At 41.7% G+C, this 22641-nt stretch overlaps 1 protein-coding gene across 1 annotated transcript in view; it reads left to right on the forward strand.

Annotated features, from left to right (window-relative positions):
• Nucleotides 1–4819: 4819 nt before the first annotated feature.
• The window catches only part of LOC126419832 (UDP-glycosyltransferase UGT5-like), a 101318-nt gene continuing 83496 nt past the window's right edge, over nucleotides 4820–22641 (forward strand). Inside the window, exons 1-2 of the mRNA XM_050087064.1 lie at nucleotides 4820–4888; nucleotides 18887–19139. Of these exons, the coding sequence (XP_049943021.1) occupies nucleotides 4883–4888; nucleotides 18887–19139 (259 nt within the window). The 5' untranslated portion in view covers nucleotides 4820–4882. The remainder of the gene's footprint in view (nucleotides 4889–18886; nucleotides 19140–22641) is intronic.

The following is a 22641-nucleotide window of genomic DNA, read 5'->3' on the forward strand; positions in this document are numbered from 1 at the left end:
ATTGTTTGTCGGAAAATCATGCCATGGAGTATGACGCACGAGGATTCTGGTACAGACGTCGAGATACTGGGACAGCGCTGTTAGAGAGGCCATCGAAATTCGCGCCAATGACGACCTCATAAACCGTGACTGTGACTATAATCTTAGCAAGGCTTGGGAACCAGCGATTGGGTTAGTCAAGAGTAAATCGAGCAAACGTATAGTTGTGACGACCACGGCGGACAGAGCCATCACACCGACGTCATCTCAGACGCCGTCGCAATCTGTTCCACCGCGCGACCGTGGCGCGGGCCGCGGACCGCGGGGGGAGCGGCCGCGTGCTGAGGGTATTTAAATCGGCCGCCGCCGCGACCGAACCCAGTTCCCTCTGAGCAGCCATAGCGTACGGATCTCCGGGCCGGCACGTTCACAGGAGCTCAGCCCGTCAGTTCACCTGATGATGGCGACATGTATGGTCGCCGAAATATTGTGCCCGTTGGACACTGTAGACCGGCAGTACACCAGTGGATATTTTGATTATCAAATACGCCGGGAGAAACTCAAGAATCACAGATTAATACTTGTTCCATAGATCATGAATACGACACTTCGTAATGATGTGGAACGTGTCAGGTTAATAAAAGATGTCTGTACAAGATATTACATTACACAAAATATTGCGTGACACTTATGTTTAAGTTGTTGTTGTTGTTGTTGTTTTTTTTCCCTTAATTTATATCTAAAAATTCAGCCAACGAGTAGAAGGAGTTGTCATCTAGAAATTCTTTTAATTCATTTTTAAATGTTAGTTGGCTATCTGTCAGGCTTTTGATGCTGTTTGGTAGGTGACCAAAGACTTTTGTGGCAGCATAATTTACCTCTTCCTGTGCCAAAGTCAGATATAAACCTGCATAGTGATGATCATCCTTTCTCCTGGTGTTATAGCTATGCACACTGCTATTACTTTTGAACTGGGTTGGATTATTAACAACAAATTTCATAAATGAATATATGTACTGTGAGGTTACTGTGAGGATCCCTAGATCCTTAAATAGATGTCTGCAGTATGACCGTGGGTGGGCTCCAGTAATTATTCTGATTACACGTTTTTGAGCAATGAATACTTTTCTACTCAACGACGAATTGCCCCTGAATATGATGTCATACGAAAGCAATGAATGAAAATAGGCATAGTAAGCTAATTTATTGAGATTCTTATCACCAAAATTTGCAATAACCCCAATAGCATACGTAGCTGAACTCAGACGTTTCAGCAGACCATCAATGTGTTGCTTCCAGTTTAACCTCTCATCAATGGACACACCTAAAAATTTTGAAAATTCTACCTTCTGTTCAAAGTCTATATTTATTACTGGAGTTGTGCCATTTACTGTACAGAACTGTATATACTGTGTTTTATCAAAATTTAAAGAGAGTCCATTTGCTGAGAACCACTTAATAATTATGTGAAAAACATCATTTACAATTACATCACTTAGTTCTTGGTTTTTGGATGTTATTACTATACTTGTATTATCAGCAAAATGAACTAACTTTGCATCTTCATCAATGTGGAATGGTAAGTCATTAATGTGTATCACGAACAGTAAAGGACCTAAGACCGAACCCTATGGAACCCCGTACTTGATAGCCCCCCAGTTTGAGGAATCAGCTGTTGTTGTAACATTACATGAACCACTTTTTTCAACTTTCTGCATTCTTCCAGTTAAGTATGAATTAAACCATTTGTGCACTGCCCCACTCAAACCATAATGATTTACCTTATCTAAAAGAATTCCGTGATTTACACAATCAAAGGCCTTTGAGAGATCACAAAAAATACCAATGGGTGATGTCCGGTTATTCAGAGCATTTAATATTTGATCAGTGAAAGCGGTTATAGCATTTTCTGTTGAAAAGCCTTTCTGAAAACCAAACTGACATTTTGTTAGTACTTTATTTTTACAAATATGGGAGGCTACTCTTGAATACATTACTTTCTCAAAAATTTTTGATAGAGCTGTCAGAGGAGAGATTGGGCGGTAGTTGTTGACATCCGACGTATCACCCTTTTTATGCAATGGTTTTACAATGGCATAATTCAGTCTATCGTGGAAAACACCCTGCTCCAAAGAGCTATTACATACGTGGCTGGGAATCCTACTTATCTGTGGGGAACAAGCTTTAAGTACCTTGCTGGAAATGCCATCAGTTCCGTAAGAGCTTTTACTTTTCAGTGAGTTTATTATTTTACTGATTTCAGAGGGAGAGGTTGGTGGAATTACAGTTGTTTCAAACTGCACAGGTATGGTCTCTCCTATTAGTAGCCTTGCCTCTTCTAGTGAAGATCTAGATCCTATTTTCTCCACAACATTTAAAAAATGATTATTGAAAATATTTTCAATTTCTGAGTGTTTGTTAGTACACTTGTCATTCAGTTTTATGGCACTAAAGTCTTCCTGTGCTCTTGGTTGCCCTGTTTCCCTTTCAATAATATTCCAAATTGCTTTAATTTTATTATCAGAGTTACTGATCTCAGACATGATACACATGCTTCTGGGCTTTTTAATAACTTTTCTTAGTACCGCACAATAGTTTTTATAATATTAAACAATTTTGGGGTCAGTACTCCCTCTTGCTGTTAGATACAATTCTCTTTTACGGTTGCAAGATATTCTTATTCCTTTAGTTAGCCAAGGTTTTTTATATGTTTTCTTGGAATTATGTTTAACTATTTTCTTGGGAAAACAATTTTCAAATACCCTTAAAAATGTATCGTGAAATAAGTTATATTTCAAGTTTGCATCGGGTTCCTTATACACTTCATCCCAGTCTAGCTGCTGTAGGCTTTCCCTAAAGTTTGCAATATTTATATTGTTAATTTAACGCACTGCTTTGAAAGTCTGATTTGATATACTGCATGGAGCTATGTCATGTACTGTAACTAGCTGTGCACCATGATCTGAAAGACCATTCTCAACAGGATAAGCATTTATGTCCTTAAACTTATCTTGGTCTATAAAAAATTATCTATCAATGTACTGCTGTTTATTGTTATCCGAGTATTGCGGAAAAGGTCGATATCGTCTTGATCTACGGCTATTGTGATCAAAATGCCCAACAGGCGTGTGCTATCTATGCTGCTTGGTATCCTGGACGACATCGTCCAAGTGTCCGGACCGTTCGCACGGATAGTTACATTATTTAAGGAAACAGGAAGTGTTCAGCCACATGTGAAATGTCAACCACGACTTGCAACAAATGATGATGTCCAAGTAGGTGCTTTAGCTGCTGTCGCGGCTAATCCGCACATCAGTAGCGGACAAATTGCGTGAGAATCGGGAATCTCAAAAACTTTGGTGTTGAGAATGCTGCATCAACATCGATTGCACCCGTACCATATTTCTATGCACCAGGAATTGCATGGCGACGACTTTGAACGTCGTGTACAGTTCTGCCACTGGGCACAAGAGAAAGTACGGGACGATGACAGTTTTTTTCGAACGCGTTCTATTTAGCGACGAAGCGTCATTCACCAACAGCGGTAACGTAAACCCGCATAATATGCACTATTGGGCAACGGAAAATCCACGATGGCTGTGACAAGTGGAACATCAGCGACCTTGGCGGGTTAATGTATGGTGCGCCATTATGGGAGGAAGGATAATTGGCCCCCATTTTATCGATGACAATCTAAATGGTGCAGTGTATGCTGGTTTCCTACGTAATGTTCTACCGATGTTACTGCAAGATGTTCCACGGCATGACAGAATGGCAATGTACTTCCAACATGATGGATGTCCGGCACATAGCTCGCGTACGGTTGAAGCGGTAGTGAATAGCATATTTCGTGACAGGTGGATCGGTCGTCGAAGCACCATACTGTGGCCCGCACGTTCACCGGATCTGACGTCCCCGGATTTCTTTCTGTGGGGAAAGTTGAAGGATATTTGCTATCGTGATACACCGGCAACGTCTGACAACATGCGTCAGCGCATTGTCAATGCATGTGCGAACATTACGGAAGGCGAACTACTCGCTGTTGAGAGGAATGTCGTTACACGTATTGCCAAATGCATTGAAGTTGACAGACGTCATTTTGAGCATTTATTGCATTAATGTGGTATTTACAGGTAATCACGCTGTAACAGCATGCGTTCTCAGAAATGATAAGTTCACGAAGGTACATGTGTCATATTGGATCGACCGAAATAAAATGTTCAAACGTACCTACGTTGTGTATTTTAATTTAAAAAGCCTACCTGTTACCAACTGTTCGTCTAAAATTGTGAGCCATATGTTTGTGACTATTACAGCTCCATCTATCACAAAGCGAAAAAAGTGATCCAACTAAAACATTCATATTTCTTTACGTACTACATGAATATGTAATAAAAAATGGGGGTTCGTATTTAAAAAAACCCAGTTGATATCCGTTTGACCTATGGCAGCGCCATCTAGCGGGCCAACCATAGCGCCATCTGGTTTCTCCCTTCAAGCCAGACCAGTTTCGTTCTTTGTAGTTTTTTCGTTTGACGCTTATTTCGCGAGATATTTGGCCCGGTCACTATCAGTGGACCACCCTATATACACTTTTTAAATTTAGGTCGACCGTCGCAGTGCACTGCACAACGAAACCAACAATGAACTTTTACATCTCTAGAGGAGCGCTCAGGAAGACTCTTTCGAGTGCATCGCATGAAACCACAGAGCCCACTGTTTGGATGCTACGGCAAAGACAGTTTTGTTATCTGTGCCCCCGCGTATCTGGAGTGGTTCAGGTCAGTGCTCGCCTATCTGGTGAGGTCAGCTGTCTGGCCGCGCGAGGCCACACGGTTCACCGAAGCCTCAGTACAGCTCGAGATCCGTGGGCTGAAGAGGGACGGAGGAATTTCCACACACAATGGAAGTAAGTTGGCACAGCCCACGGCGCATGACGCTTGCGCAAACTAGTGCAGTCAAACTGGCTCCGTGTTACCACCTGATTGCGTTTAATGTACTCAAAAGAGATTCTGGTGGAAGTCGAGGTGGTGGGAATGGGTACGTAACTTGAGAAATGTCGCGTGTTAGATCTCGAGAAACCTGAGTAGTAAAATGCGGTAGAAAGATACAGGAAACGTATTTAAATCTTTTTCTTCTTTTCTTCGTGCCCTTGTCACGCATCTGCGCGGGTTCAGCATGGTGAGTAACGGATTTTGTATGGTTAGTTTCAGGGATTAGCCCTGGGGACGGAATGTGTATATACCAAACGTCTGCGTTTAGTGTTGTTTATATGAAAGTGAGTGAAAGTTATCTATAATGCTGTTCGTTGGTAAGCACATCAACTGAGAACTGCTAGACCGATTTGGCCAATTTTTTTAATAAAAAAGTTCGTATAGTCCGAATAAGGATTTGGGGGAACACAAACTGGAAAGTTTGCCCGGAATAATGTAAAATTCTGGAAAACCTGAAAGTACTTTTTTCTATGGGATTTTTGAATGAACTCAAGAGCATAAATCACGATTCGGACAGTGGACATGAGTAATTTTTATTTTGTTTTGTTCGTTATGGAAAAATTATGAAGAAGAAAAATTCGGGACGCTAAAAAAAAAATAATAATAATTTTTGTACGCACTGACGATTACAACTGAAGATAGGAGCGACATATTCGATTGAGTCTTTTATCTTCTCTTCGTTATGCTCCCAGGATGGAAGGAATTCAGTGGAATGTCTTTTACTGCTCTCGTTCTAAATACGTGTTAGTGCTACGTTTTATTTTGTTAGATAGCGAAGTGATACGTGTTTCTTTTTCTTCTTCTTCAGATTTTCCGTCTGTAGTAATTGGTAGCTATATAAAATTTAATTTATTAAATTACAGTTAATTACAAATTAAAAAATGTTGCCCTTCATCGAACACTGCTTTTTATGAGCGCACTGTTCGGTAAATTTCAGTAATCATAAACTTGTGGATTTGGATTAAGTAAGTAGAATTGTTGTATAATTTTTGTCTTGTATACTTCTAATGCCTGAAGAGCGCGCTCTGCAAAAAAATAAAATTTAATAGTAACATTTGTCGGGACTGTAACAGGAAAAATCATAACGTTAATACGTGAACATTGAAAATTGAAGACCAGTTTTTAAAATTAATCATAAAAGAGGTCAACGAAACACATATATAAAGATACTTTGCCGTAAATGTGCACAAAAAATTATTTGTGTACGTAGCCGTTAAGAGAGGTAAAAGGAAACATATATACACATTAGAAAAGTTCGCCTCTTCCTCTTACGCTGCTACCAGGTTCTACTTCGCTTACTGATAACGTGCTATGGTAGAACGAAGTGCAAAAGTGATAACGTTTCACGAAATCGTATTCTACGGACGTTCGTATTTAAATGTTGCGGATTGTTCAGCTGATGTAACACACGAATGCTTGGCAACTACAGCGCCCTAATTGCTAGGCTGTTGATGTTTTCAGCAGAGGAAAACAAAACGTCACAGTAAAGACACCTTCAGAGCAACACAGACTGTACATAACCTTGTTTACTGGCGTCGTGTTTTCGCTTACTTTTGTCTAAGAGTAAACGGAACTGAATTTGTATTCATTTGCCACTGCTGCCACAAAATTTCAACTGAAGTTCTAATTTTCAATTTCTGCATTTTGAATAGCTCCGACTTCCCTTATTATCCGGGAACTATATTGTTTTAGGCTAAGCCTCGAAGAAGAACACTACCGGGTCAGACTGAAAGACGAAGAGCTAAAGAGAAACAAGTTTTGCGTAGACGAAGCAATATGAGTCAGCTGAAAAATGCTCCCGTCGGAGCACAGAAAGGCGGATGCGTTCCTCTTTAAAAGACTCTGACAGAGAAGTGGGGAAACGGCTGCGTCAACTCTCTTGCCGTCTTCCTCACCAAACATTTTGGCGTGCGGACGTATTCTAAATTCTTTTTCGCAGTCTCTCTTTGTACTTCAGCTTTCACTCCCACTGACTGCCAGTCTTTATGCTCGTGTCTCCCGCATTGTCTCTCCAGTTGAGATTTACAGTCTGTCCCTCTGCCAGTGGTTCCTCTCTCACATACACTGTCTCCTTTTGTCATTCTCTTCCACTGTCACTATCTCCACGATACTCAGCTCTATACCCTCGTGCTTAAAATTGTGGACTTTTGTGGTTTGGAATGACGTCGACGTTCTGATTGATCCTAAAGACATACCAATCGGCCGGGGCTCTGGGTGGGCCAGACCACTTCAGGAAATGTCGTTCTCTACAAACCATTGTTCCACACAAGTTGCATTATGACAGGGTGCATTGAATACACTAAGCAGATTCAGAAGGATGTAAGTTGCAGTAAGTACTGGAAGATGAAGAAGCATGGAGAGCTGCATCAAACCAGTCTCGAGACTGAAGACCACAAAGGTTCCTCTGGTTCCAGATCTTGATGGAGAATGAGCTGCCATTGTTGTGCAGACAACCACATCCCTCACTAAGAGTGTTCCCTGGAGAGTTCGAGATCTTCTAAAGCCGAAAAGCCGACACAGTCTATATTAATTTACGCTGATAATAGGCTTTATTAGTGCACATATCTTCGTTACGTACCAAAAAATTACAGTCCCTCTGAGTGTCTTTCTGTCTGTGTGTAAAGGCTAACCTCAGGAACTGCTGTGGCGATATTGGTGCAGTTTTCACTGATAGACTGATTCACCAGGAATATTTCCGTATACAGTTTGTTACCGCTACGCCAGACGATTCGACCTGCCGTATAAACGGGATGAAGCGAAATTCACGCCCTCGCGCTTCGCAGCCCGATTTCTCATACACGAGCGATAAAAAAATGTCTGTCACAAAATTTCGTCCGGCGGTACATTCGCAGAAAAAGGTCGTTAAAGAGTGACAATCTGGCAACACTTGTGACCCCATGTATGGTAAGTATCTCTGCCATCAGATGTTAATCTGCTGTACAGTTGGTGCAGTGGATAGAGTTTTGAGTTAGCTTCCAGGAGGTTGATGGTTCGATCTTGAGGTATATGATTTTTATTTGGTAAATGTAGTCCAGGTGGTACGGTATCTAGCATCAAAAATCGTCAGCAGCTACTGCAGCGGGTTCGCTAGAAAACATCTGCACTTACATACTGCAATCGTAGAAATGGAAGCTGTGAAAGAACCCCTTTCCACGTCGTGGGACTGAATTTATTCGCACCACTTCATCTACCAGATGCGAAACCTGTTTTCTCTGTACCCTCCTCCAATGGTCCCACAGATTAGAACCAACTATTATTCTTGCCTCATTCAGGTCCATTACATTTCATTAGTGCCTTATGTTACCAGTAGGACTGGAAACGTGCTTTGTGAATCATGTCGAAACTCGGTTACTATTTGTATGTGTTATCACCATGGTCCCACTAATTATGCCTTTCAACATTGAGTCTGCTAACTGCATGTTATTTACTATGTATCTCAATGCATTATTATTATTATTATTATTATTATTATTATTATTATTCTATCGATGGGACTGTGGAAACATCACGTCTGTTACCGTTAGTGAAACAGTGTAATTCGAAACCGATCATTTCACGGCTAGCGCTGTGGGGATGAATCATGCAGAGCAATGTCCGTCAGAGGGGTAATGCGTGTTAGGTGGACCAGCCTGCAGGACTGACGGCGTGTTTATACTGTACGCTCTGTTCGCCAGACAGGGAATAGTTGCGAGCGGCGACTCCAATGTACGTACATGTACAGACGTATAGAATTTTCTCATCGTAAACCTCCAAATCAGTGTGGCAGATGTATGGCATACACAAACGATGAGTATTTGGATATGCTTCTGGTCCTTGGTGCATCTGATAACCGGGCTGGTATTGCTCGTGAATATGCTGTTAGGTATCCTCGCCAATGCTATCCAGATAAAAATGGGTTTCGTCGTCTGGAGCTGCACCGTCGGGAGTCAGGTTCTCTCCTTCCACCACCGGATGACATGGGTCATCCACGGACTCGCCGTACTCCAGCTACTGAGTAGCTATTCTGGAGGTCTTACACCAAGAACATCAGCGAAGTACACGTAGCGTAGCAAGACCAGCTGCGTGTCTTGCAAAGCGCGGTCGTTAAGGGGCTCCGGAAAGGCTCAAAATCATGAAAAGTTCAATTTTTACTTTTTTGTGTTTTCTGAATCTGCAGACTATTACCTTTTAATAGATATATAATTTATTCAATTCCGAATACTACAACTATTTTTAAATTTTTTTTGAAATGTGTTGTACATGGGCGTGACCCACTGTGGCGCTTTTAAACTGCTGTCAAATGGTGTTATTATTAACGTCCGTGTTCATCAGGTACATTTTAGCGATGTGAGATGAAGTATGTGTTGTGGCTAACCTGTGATGGTTCAATATATATCGCTGGTGTGATTGTCGATTGTTTCATGTTTATTTACTCTGTCGTTATCTCGAAAATATTCGTAATTAATTCTGTTTCTTGAGTCTCTGTTTTGTTGAAGTATAATAATGAGTAAAAGTAAAGTTATTAGAAATCCTCTGAAGGCTTTTAAGAAAAGGAGAAATGTTGGAAAGCCAAAGGTATGTGATATTACTGTAAACAATAAAGACGATAACCAAGTGAGTGAACCTAACCTCTCAAGTACACCTGTCCATAGCAGTCAAAGTGGGAAAGAAAATACTTCACAGAAGAAGCTTGGTTCAATGAGTGAAAACTATGAATGTTTTATGGGCGAATCGGATGTGAATGAAATATTTGATAGGTCGGTTCTCAAAGGAATTTTTTCATACTGTGTAAGATGTATTCATTGTAGTGAAGTTGGTCTGGAACTCTCCATAATAAAGCACGTAGGACTTGCTAGTGAAATACAACTGAAATGTGATAAGTGTTCATACATGACCACCTTTTGGAACAGTGTTGCAGTAACTGCAACTGAAGAAAATAGTAGCAAAATCTACGAACACAACAACGAGCGATGCTTGCTTTAGACAAGGAACGCCTTCGGGCTGCAGACAGGGCTGTAAAGAGTCTAGAAATACAAGCAAGAGTAAACAGGAGGAGGAACAAGAGGAAGCTCGAGGAGGAGTTTGCAGAGGATGAAGATAATCCATCCTATGGACCTGGAATGCACTAAAAAGTTAATCCAATCTTTGTCGCTCGATTCCCAAAACTTTTATTTTCTCATACTAATTACATGATTTCTAAGGATCTTCCAAACATATTTGTTTCAAACTTTCAGTAAATGTTACACAGTACCTTCTGCATAATTTAACACAGCCTTTTTCCAAAAAACTGTATATTTTTGAATATATAAATAAAAAATTGCAAAAAAATGTTGTGAATTTTCATTACAATTGAAAAAAAAATCATCTGTAATAACTGAACTAAAATTTTGTAAAATCCCTATGTTAAGTTGTAGCCCATATTCCAATAAATAATCTGTAAAAAGTTCAACTTACTACCTCAAATACTTTGTGAGGAAAGATGTAATTTATAAGCGTTATTTTAACATTGCAAGTATAGGGCGTTCCGGAGCCCCTTAAGGTGCTGCACTAGCATGGGCTGCACCCCCGTCGTTATGCTCTCACGCAACACATGCCACCTGCAGGTCGCCATCAGCGGATGTAATTCTGTGAATGGTTCCAAACAGCGAGCCAACAATGACTTTGGTAACACCTTTATATGGTTGGATGAAGCAGCATTCACTCGTTAGGGTGTCATCAGCCTGCACAATGCCCATGTTGCCTGACCGGTTGCCTGCACGAAGGTATCATGCATTCCTATCAAACTACCTGCCTGACGCGCTGGAATACGTTCCACTGCATGTTCTGCAGAGAACATGATTCCAACATGATGGTGCACCTCTACGCTCTGGAATTAATGTGCGACAGCATTTGGACACAACATTTCGAGGAAAATGGCTCGGACATGGAGGTCCAGTTGTATGGCCACAGCGTTCACCTCAACTACATCCCCTGGAGTTCTTCCTGTAGTAGGGACACCTGAAGGATCACGTGTACTCTATTCCGCCGACGAATGTGAAAGAATTGGTGGCGTGTTTTCATGCTGCTCCTGTTATGGTGGACGCAGCTTTGCTGCGAAGGGTCCGCAGCTGTAAGATCCGGCTGGTGGCGCTATGTTTGGACGTGCAGGGAGGCCGCTATGAGCATCTGTTGTTCTGAGGACAACGTATTCTGTTGTGAAGGTCATGCGGTCATTAACATGGACATTATTATAGTCTCTGGTTGCTAATGTGCGACGTCTGAGTGCTCATATTACGTGTAGTATAAATGACAAGATGATGTTGTGTTATTGTACTGCGCTATCATCCTTAGCATCTCGAAATTGATACAGTTTTTGTAGTTATTCTGTCCTATAACAGGTCATTTGTTTCAACTGTGTATTTCTAATTTGACTAACCACGTATTTGTTATGTTCAGCGTTGCAAAATGTTGTGAATTTAGGATGCAGAATGAAATTAGCAAATAAAAAATGCGCCCTATGACAGGATCGAACCCTCGATGTCGTGCATGCTCTCGCGTCCGTGGGCCGTCGTAATTTAATATATTATTATTATTATTTTGATTGTTGCCGACTTACGTGGTGGGCCTTAATAAAAATGATATTTCATTCAATTTTGGTTTACGATTACATGCTTGCGTGAAGTTCTCCTTTTTAACAATATTAATCTTAAATTATTTGTTACGTTAATAAAAGTTAGACTGGCTGAATCTTAAAACATGAGCATATAAGTTGAACAATGGAATAAACTTTTCATATTAATTTCCTCGGCTAGTCAATTCACTTTAAAGCAAAAAATTTTTAGTTATTGATTACAATTGCGGCCCACACACTCGCGAGAGTATTTTTTCTTACCTCCGTTAACCACTGCATTGTAGTCGGAGTCCTGGCTCTGGCTCTCGGATGCAGTACTGAAAATAAGAACCTTAAAGTATTTTCTGCAACGTCGGGCGGCTGTGGAGAAAAATGTATATTATGTTAATAGCGGGCGAGTATTTCGCTTCCGCTAAATTTTAAAAGTAAATATCGCCACGTAATGGCGTCGTTGGCTGCATCGGCCGCTGCGATTGTTGAACTGTAAATTACTCGAATGCAGGTTAATTCAAGGAAGACAGACATGAAATCGGGATCACCTCTTACAAATTAAAAGAGAACAATAATATTAAATCAATATATTATCTGCTTAATTAGAACAAATATGCTTATATTTGCCATCACTCGCAAGATGTCTGTCTACACGCAATCAAGACAAGAGAAGAAGTGAAGACGACTAAAAAATTAACAAAAGAGCGTATCTTGTCGTCTCTCTAGATCATTTTGTTATATTTCTTTGCCCTCGAAACTTACACAGAGAAATTATTATAATATAGAGAAAGATGTATGTTCGCCTGAGCGGCTAGTGTCCACTTATTATTCAAATTTTAAATGTCTCTTCTTTATAAATACCGTTTTTTAAGTCTTTTCGTAATATAGCACCGGAGACGCTATAATGCTAACCCAAAACTTTATCCACTGCTCCAACTGTATAGCACGACTGACAGAGATACTTACCCTACATTTGGTTACAGCGTTGCCAGATTGCCACTTTTTAACGGCCGTTTTCCGCGAATGTACTCACCGGCCAAAATTTGGTGAGAGATATTTTGTTATCGTTGCCACGTGAGGAGTCGCGCTGCGATGCCCGAGTGCGTGAATTTCGCTTCACCCGGTATAATGGCGATGAAAATGTTTCCATTCCAAGGTCACACTGACCCCTTACTTGTAGGCAAGGGGTTAGTGCTGTTTAATAATTACAGTCATTAGCCAAGTGAAATTAGCAGCAGACTATTGACTGTTCCATAAAATTTCATGTAAACTGCCAAACTTCAACTACCTGCTGCCAGGATGGGTTTAAAAGCCAACGACTGGAGAATGAAATGAGACATCGTTCTCCTATCAATTTTAAATAAAATTTGGATATCTTATCTACTTTCATGCACAACATTGCATGACCTAAAATCAACCGAACACAAAAAATTTACGTAATGCGTTTTTACGTCTGAAAACACTTACAAATTTCTTGCAGTGATTTACTTAATTTGATTTAGCTCAGTAAGTATGACGAATTATGAAAAGAAGTTCAATCCTTTATTGTGCGAAGGTATTAGAATGTAAGATGGGCAAACGTGAACTTTTTTACCAAGTAGTTTTCTTAAAATTGGGTGATGGATATTCCACAATGATCAGAACACGCTGTCGACACAGAACGCTGCGAGTGCGTATGTAGCAGTCAAATTGTTAAACGCAACACATCACTCATGCTATTAGATGTGTAACACTTGCCTGCTAATTGTTTCCTTTTAGCGTGTATGTGTGTGTGTTTTAATAATACATAGAAAACGTAGGTTTATGGATCTGTGGTAATGTTTATACAATTTTTTTATCTTTTAAAAGCCATGATTTTCTTTTATAAGTTCAGTGCGTGTTTTGAAAATTCGGTGGTAACTGCGATGCACTCCACATTGTCTTCTTTGAATACAGGTTCTCAAAATTTATGTAACATGGTTTTGCAAGAGCGAAGTTCTCTTCCTCCCATGGAATCACATGCAAGGTTCCCCAAAACACATGCAGGTTACTTTTCACCACCACCGGCTAACTTACAGCTTAAGGTCCACTTGTTAAAGAAAGTGGTTTGATTTTTGTAGAAAAATAAAACAATGTAGTACCATATATAATGTATAATGTAGAGATGAGGACCGAGCATGTAAATTGCAAACGTGCATGTTCAAACAACGCCGGCCGCGGCGGCCGTGCGGTTCTAGGCGCTCTAGTACGGAGCCGCGCTGCTGCTACGGTCGCAGGTTCGAATCCTGCCTCGGGCATGGGTGTGTGTGATGTCCTTAGGTTAGTTAGGTTTAAGTAGTTCTAAGTTCTAGGGGACTAATGGCCACAGCAGTTGAGTCCTATAGTGCTCAGAGCCATTTGAACCATTTGTTGAAACAAATCTCTGGGTGACTCCTGTACCAGACAGTCGGAAATGTGGCTAATGTGTCCCAGCCTTGTCAAATCCCCATCTTCTACACCGACTCATCTCCTCTGGCATCCTCCTTTCGCTAAGGATGCACAAGATTCAGCCCTCGGCATGGGGTCATGCTGGGGGGGGGGGGGGTGTCTGGCAGCCTCTGTGAGGGTGGTGGTGCTACTGTGGTTCCTCTCCTCTGTCTTTCAGATGCGTAGTGACGCTCGCAGTCAGGAGCGCACAGCCAGCCACTCCAGACTGCACTACTTCGGTCAGCCAGTGATGCCTTTGTGGTGAAACCCAGCACATGTGTAGTGTTTTTTTAAATAAATATGACGCTGAGAATTTGCTTCATATACGTCAGCATCCAGTGATTCGAGTAGTACATGAGGTAATAGTAATAGTAGTAGTAGTAGTAGGTTTCTAAGGGACTCGAAGCTCCCGTGACGATCTCACATGATTCCTCCATATGCTCCTGTCTTGTGCTGACTCTTGTCAGTTATTTATTTCCAATCTTTCGCATATGCAATCAATTTCATTGCATGGATCTCGCCCTTGGTCTTTTGCCATATGGCTTCTCCCTGAGTATTCTTAACACAATTCGATCTTCTTCCATTCTCATCAGATGTCCAGCCCATTGCAGTCTTCTAGCATTTATTATGGTTACTATCGTTGGTTGTTGTGGTAGCTCGTGGATTTCTATGTTGTGTCTTCTCTTCCAGAATTGTGGTTTATTGTCATAATATGGACCAAACACTTTTCTATAAACTTTATTCTCAAACACTTCTAAATGGTGGTATTCTGTTTTCGTTAGGCTCCATGTTTATGCCCCATAGATTAGAACTTGTCTGATGATTGTATTATATAACTATGTTTTAGTTTTCCTAGTCAGCAGTTTGGACCATTAGAGATTTTGTATTGCATAATAGGCTCGGTTAGCATTTTGCAGTCTCGCTTTTATTTGTACCTGTCTCTGATTCTGATCATCTATCAATCATCCCAGAAATTTGAACTCTTTAACACGCTCGAATTTGTGTTCACCAATTATTATATGTCATTGCTTATCCCATTGATCTCTACATCTTTGAACTATCATGTATTTCATTTCCTCGTCATTTACTTTCAGGCCAGGTCTTGATGCTTCTGTTGCAAGCTCCACAAATAATTCCCTAATCTCCATTTCACTGCTTCCAATGAGTATTATGTCATCTGCGTAAGCTAACATGTTAATTTTACTTTCTTGGAGGATCCCAGCAGGTGCCAGTTTGAGTTTCCTCACAACTCTTTCTCAAGATATATTGAAAAGAAGGGCCGACAAATCATCTCCTTGTCTTAACCCAGTTTTATTTTTAAAATGGTCAGACTTTAATCCATTTAGTAAAACTCTGCTTGTATTTTCGTCCATGCATACTTTTCAGAGACTTATCAATTTCATTGGCAAACCAAAGTCAGTCGTTACGTTCCACAAGATTTGTCTGTGGACAGAGTCATAAGCTTTCATGAAATCCATGAACATATAATGTATTTTTTATTTTTATTCCCAAAATTTTTCATTTATTGATTGATTGCAAATATGTTGTCAGTGGTGGATCTGTTTTTGTGTAAGCCATTTTGATAATCTCCAATTATATTTTCTGCATATGGTTTTAAGCGGCATAGCAATAAACAAGATAAGATCTTATAACCAAATGATATTGACTAATGATATTACTCTATTGTTTCTTTAGATCTTCCCTGTCTCCTTTTTTATGTATAGACGCTATTAATGATTCTCTCCACTCTCTTGGAATGTTCTGTGTTTTATAGATAGATGAAATAAACCTCTGTGCAATGCTTCTCCATATTTCAGTATCTAAGCTAGGGTGCTGTCACTGCCAGTTGCTTTACCATTTTTAGGCGTTTGATACACTCTGCCACTTCCAACATGTGGGTTCTGGAATTTCCTCACAGTTGTGACTGTTGCTGGAACTAGTAATTGATGCTTCTGGACCAGAACAATTCAGTAGGTTGTCAAAACACTCCTTGCTTGTCACTAAAATGTTTCTTTGTTCCATCATCATACTGTCATTTAAATCCTTCATCACCTTCGGTTTGTAATCAAAACCTTTTCGAATTTTGTTGATTGTACCATACATTTTCTAGATGCTGTTATTTTGATCATATTCATGAATAGATTCAGTCTGTTGCTTTAGGAATTGGTTCTTTTTCTTGCCTGCGTTTCAGCCTGCCTATAAGCAAGTTCTGTTTCAGAATTCTTATTTGTTTGCAATAATTTTTTCTGTAGTTTCATAACCTTGTCTTCAGCTTCTTCACACACTTCATCGAACCATTTTTTCCTGCCTTTCTTAGTTCTCAGCAGGTTATTAGTTGCAGCTGTGAGGATGGCCTCTTTTACATTGTTCCAGTATTCATCACTGGTATATGAATGAATGCTTAAGTTAATAGTGTTCAGTAGTGTGTCCACTGGGATTATGATAATACACAAAGACCATCACATCACATACAAATATGTCTCAGTACATCGACACCATGATATTATTCGTTTATTTAGAAAGGAAGGGAAACAACTAAACGAGAACCATTTAATGCATTGATGGGTTTACAGTACCTCTAAACAATAGAAAGCAAAATGGAATTCATCTGTAGCAAATGATGATTAGGTTTAATTGTGAAACCAACAACATCTTTCTTACTGACTGATTTATATGGGATAAAAACGATAAACAGCGAATGGTCCAAAAGTCTTCTCTATTAAATGCATGCCAAAATAAGAGAAAACAGAGCTTCGCTGAAAAGTCTTCTGAGATGTGCCCACTGCAGAGTTTATCACTGTCTGCAGTACATCTCTTTTCATGAGATATGTAGCTGTCTTCTTAACAGGAAGTGGTGATGTGTTGGAGCGAATGGCTTGGGGAGCAGGAGCACTGGATAGAGTCAGTTTCTGAGGGCCACAGCTGCAGGTAAATAACCGTCTGAACACCCACGCATGTCAGCCTCCTTCCTCACACTGCGTAACTGCATTGTGGCGTATGGCCTCTAGGATGTAAGAGCAACTGGGAGCTTCTCTGACTTGAGTACAATCCGGATGACCACTTTCAGCTGCAGTCATTGCTGCAGACTATCCAGTGGCATAAGACACGTTAGCGATGTTTTGAAACATTTGCACAATGATTTAAACATTAAATTCATGTTTATTAATGTTAAACACACACTTTCAACGCAACTGTAGCTGTTGGCTATATTTAGATGTATATGAAAGCTCCTGCCACGTGTCTGACAGTGCTGGTTGTAAGACATAGTACACCATTGGTTCAAAAAATAAACGCAGTTCACTATCTTGGTTTATTTTTTAAATTTCCCGCCATTTTACACTCACAAGAAGCGAGCTTAAGTGGAATAATTGAATTTTGGGTTTTCCCCGATAACAAGCAAGATATCTAGGATTTCGTATAATTTTTGAATTTCCTGTCATAGTTCCACAATCTTGGTGGATGGGAGCTATGAGGGTAATACGTTGGGTAATAAATTATAGCGATAAAGAAAACAACTGGCAACCTTTTTTGGCTCCTAAGTTGTACTAATCAGGTAATAGATCATAAAGATGAAGGTTATAAATTATAGTAGTGATGTAGTATATTACTTGATAAAGGTCCCAGAAATTTGGCAGCTTTGCTAACTGTGGCAGCACCCACACCCAATGGGACAAAACCCATCTAACATTTCTAAATTTCCCGCCATTTATACATTAAGTAATTTATGTAGAAGGGTGGAGAAGGGGGTGGGGGAGGGGTGACCTTAACATTGTCTGGGGAGTGGAGGAGATCTGACAGCAATGCAGGGTGTGCCAGAACTGGCTTTGGTCCTTTGCTTCTGCAGTGAGACAAACTCATTTCCTGGAGAAAATTCGTCTGTCCCCTTGATGTACACCTCCCATGTCCGCAGCCAATATCAGCAGCTGCATGCTCGCTTCACTTTGTTAGGCATTTCTTCAGTAACTCAGTTTAGGATGTAACTGCTCTTTCTGGGCAGACAAGAGAGAATATTGCTTGACATACAAGCTTGACGTTGGTGGGGAGGCTTGCGTGCCTCGACGATACAGATAGCCATACTGTAGGTGCAACCACAATGGAGGGGTATCTGTTGAGAGGCCAGACAAACGTGTGGTTCCTGAAGAGGGGCAGCAGCCTTTTCAATAGTTGCAGGGGCAACAGTCTGGATGATTGACTGATCTGGCTCTGTAACACTAACCAAAACGGCGTTGCTGTTGTGGTACTGCGAACGGCTGAAAGCAAGGGGAAACTACAGCCGTAATTTTTCCCGAGGGCATGCAGCTTTACTGTAGCAATGTATGGAAGTGAAACATGGACGATAAATAGTTTAGACAAGAAGAGAATAGAAGCTTTCGAACTGTGGTGCTACAGGAGAATGTTGAAAATTAGATGGGTAGATCATGTAACTAATGAGGAGGTATTGAATAGAATAGGGGAGAAGAGGAGTTTGTGTCACAACTTGACTAGAAGAAGGGATCGGTTGGTAGGACATGTTCTGAGGCATCAAGGGATCACTAATTTAGTACTGGAGGGCAGCGTGGAGGGTAAAAATCGTAGAGGGAGACCAAGAGATGAATATACTAAACAGATTCAGAAGGATGTAGCCTGCAGTACGTACGGGGAGATGAAGAAGCTTGCACAGGATAGAGTAGCATGGGGAGCTGCATCAAACCAGTCTCAGGACTGAAGACCACAACAACAACAACATACAAGTGCACTGTTCTGTTGTGATCTTGTTCACCTGTTGCTTTTACAGGGTTCCACAGATAGCACAACTCAGCTTCATATGGGCCAGTGGTTCCTGGTTCTGTAGTTATTAAAAATGTATTGTATTTCGTTGCCTGTCATTAACTTGTTTCTCGCGTTACAGGTAAGGGCGCCTGTGCTGCTGCTGCTGTTATTTGTGGTGTTCGGGTTGCTGGAGCCACCTCTGGAGGCGGCCGAGGTGTTGGGCCTCTTCCAGTCACCGGGCCGCAGCCACTGGGTGCTGGCGGAGACGTACCTGAGGGCGCTGGAGCGGCGCGGCCACCGCGTCACCGCCGTCACCACCTTCCCCTCCAGTCAGGGCAGCACTGCGGGCAACTGGACCGAGATCCTCGTACCCAACCCCATGAATGAAGACGGTAAAGGAACTTACTCATCAGAATGATATTTTCACTCTGCAGCGGAGTGGGCGCTGATATCAAACATTCCTGGCAGATGAAAACTGTGTGCCGCACTGAGACTCGAACTCGGGACCTTTGCCTTTCGCGGGCAAGTGCTCTACCACCTGAGCTACCCAAGCACGACTCACGCCCCGTCCTCACAGCTTTGCTTCCACCAGTACCTTGCCTCCCACTTTCCAAACTTCACAGAAGCTCTCCTGCGAACCTTGCAGAACTAGCACTCCTGGAAGAAAGGATATTGCGGAGACATGGCTTAGCCACAGCCTGGGGGATGTTTCCGAAATGACATTTTCACTCTGCAGCGGAGTGTGCGCTGATATCAAACATTCCTGGCAGATTAAAACTATGTGCCGGACCAAGGCTCGAACTGAGGACCTTTGCCTTTCACGGGCAGGTGCTCTACCACTGAGCTACCCAAGCATTACTCACTCCCCGTCGTCACAGCTTCACTTCCACCAGTACGTCACCTCCCACTTTCGAAACGTCACAGAAGCTCTCCTGCGAACCTTGCCCGCGAAAGGCAAAGGTCCCGAGTTCGAGTCTCGGTCAGGCACACAGTTTTAATCTGCCAGGAAAGTTTCAACTTACGCATCACTGGAACCTTTTCGGTAGTCCTGGTTGTGGGAAGAAAATCTTATCAAAGAAATCAGATTTACCAGCGTGACGCGTTACCTCTTTCCTCCTGCTAGTAAAGCTATTTCTTCGCAAGATTATCTACCTTCCATAGCTGTGCACTACACTTTCGAATTTGGTTTACCACGACCTTCATAAACATGCCTCAGAGACAAGCTCTTCTAGCTTTGGTGTTGATTTGTGAAGACGAGTGTTCGAATGTCGCTATTGTCCCCTCACGTCTAGGACTAAGCGGTGGAACGCTTCAGGAGAAGCATGGAGAACTACGCTTATATTTCTGACCATGTCAAATATACTCTGATAGGGAACAAATCTCGACAACAAGAAGGAGTTGTGGACATAAGCGAAAGTTGGTAGCGGTGTTTCTACTTCTGAAAGAAGACGTCCATTCATATTTCGTGCCAGTCGCAAAACTAGCGCTAGCAGTTTTTTTTAGGGTCCTTTCAATACACGCTTCAACAATCGTGAGCTTTAGGTATCTTTGAGATTGGACATGGTGAGTCGATGTTTGTCAAGAATGCCTTTAATGCGACAAAGACGCCATTAACAACAACTCACCGAGTTTGAACGACGACGTGTAATACGGCTGCAAGAAGCTGGATGTTTCTTTTGCGGTACTGCGGAAAGACTTGGCAGCAGTGTCAGGAGAATGTACGGTCTCTGAATGGCCACGTGGTACCACTGACAGGGAAGGCCATCGTGTCCAGGCTACGGCTCTGGTGCATCGAACTGCCTCTGCAGCAGTAATTTCAGCAGCAGTTGGCACAACGGTGATACAAGGAACTGTAACAAATCGCTTACTTCAAGGGCAACTCCGAACCAGACGCTCTATAGCATGCGTTCTACTGACCCCTAACCATCTCCATCTGCGACTCCAGTGGTGTCAAGCGAGAGCTCACAGGAGGGCAGGGTGGAGGTATGCTGTGTTTCCTGACGAAAGCCGTTTCTGCCTCGTTGCCAGTGGTGGCCGTGTGTTGGTTACAAGGAGCCCAATTGAGGAGCTGCAGGCAACCTGTCTGCGTGCTAGAGACACTGGACCCACACCTGGAGTTATGGTCTATGATGTGGTTTCGAATGACAGCGGGAGCATGGTTATCCAACACACCCTGACTGCGAATCTGTAAGTCAGTCTGATGATTCGACCTGTTGCGCTGCCATTCATCAACAGAAGTCATGGGGGTGTTTTCCAAGGGCCTACCGCTGTTGTGAGTCAACATGCTCTACAGAGAGCCGTCATGGTGTCTTGGCCTCTCGATCACCACACCTGTCTCCAGTCGAGCAGATGTGTGACATTATGGGACTAAAACTCCAGGATTAACCGTCCTTATACTGACAGACCAAGTGCAACAGGCATGGATTTCCATACCACAAACTGACAACCGGCACCCGTGCAACGCAGTGGATGCACTTTTCCATGCTTGCGTTCAACTTTCTGGCGGTCACATAGGTTATTTTTTGTACCTGTATTTCACATTTTCACTTCCTTGTCTGGTGCCTACATTTACCTGTAATCATGTTTATCACTTAAATATGTCACCTACACAAATGTATTCCAGAAATTTCATTACTCTACATTAATTAATTTTTGGTGTGGTCATGTTTTCCGGTCAGTGTTTCTGGGGAGCTTTCGATATCCATTGTGTAGACTAGGAGAGGCATCCGTTTAGAATTTGAGGGGAGGAGGGGAGGGGGGACAGAAAGAATCTTGTGACGTTGTATGAAAGGCGTTTTCCAGAAAAGTATTTCATTCGATCAGTTGGAATGAAAACATACTCACGAACAATACTTTTTGGATCTCTGAAAACGAAGACTCACGAAATTACCGTTTCAGCGAAAGCATAGAATCAGCGAGTACAACTCTGTTATAGTACCACTTGTCGCAGATGGACGAAAAGATAACGAAGCCATATTGCTCCGTAAACACGTCAAGAAAATGATTAGAAACCACCTGAGCAGCCACCAGCAAACATTCATCTCTTGTGAGTTGAATGGGGAAGATCTCTGGTTGGAATTCAGATGTACTGCAGGCAGTCAGTTATATCTGTTGGTGCGACGGAGGCAGTGAAGCCCCATGGTTCAAACCCAGTGTTCGAAAGCTGCTACGAAAGCGGAAAGAGGTAGAGAGCTATACAGCAGATTCTAAGTAAGCAGAATATTTGTTGACGGACAAAAGCAGAGCAAAATCAGTACCAGGGTAAGGACAATTCGATAAATTTGATTGCATGATTATACTTAGTGAGATGTCAAAAAACACTAAAACTTTTGGCCATGCTAAAAATCAGTAAATGGAACGAACTGCTCTCTCCAAATAGTCACTGGCCATGATAACATCGGGACAGAAGACTGTAAAGTCAAGATTCTGTCTTTCGAAAATGATTTACAGAATAAGATCACAACGCATATGTTACGTTCAATTGTTATAGGGATGCGAAACTGATAAAAAGAGAAAAAAGTGAGGGCGTGTTGACAAACAGCTTGAAACGCTCGATAGACGAAAGGACTCGGGACAGACGGGCTCTTGTTATATTTTACAGTGTGGTCGATAGCTGTGATTAAACAGAAATCTAAGGTCAAAATGTGTGTAACGGGAGACGGAAAAACTTGGGAGGCTATGTGAACGGCTAGTACGGGAGTCGCCATCTTGGATGCAACTCGTAATTTTAAATGAAAATTGATTCGTGTAACACATAGAACAGGTGAAGAATTACAAGAGGGAAAAAATGTGTTTTTCATTTGAGCATGGTGTTACGTCACACTGTAAAATGCCATTTCGTTGCAGCTGTTTACACTGTTTATATCGAAAATACAGGCACTGGAAGTCAAATAA

This window comes from Schistocerca serialis, chromosome 9, assembly GCF_023864345.2.
Source record: "Schistocerca serialis cubense isolate TAMUIC-IGC-003099 chromosome 9, iqSchSeri2.2, whole genome shotgun sequence".
Taxonomy (NCBI): Eukaryota; Metazoa; Arthropoda; class Insecta; order Orthoptera; family Acrididae; genus Schistocerca; species Schistocerca serialis.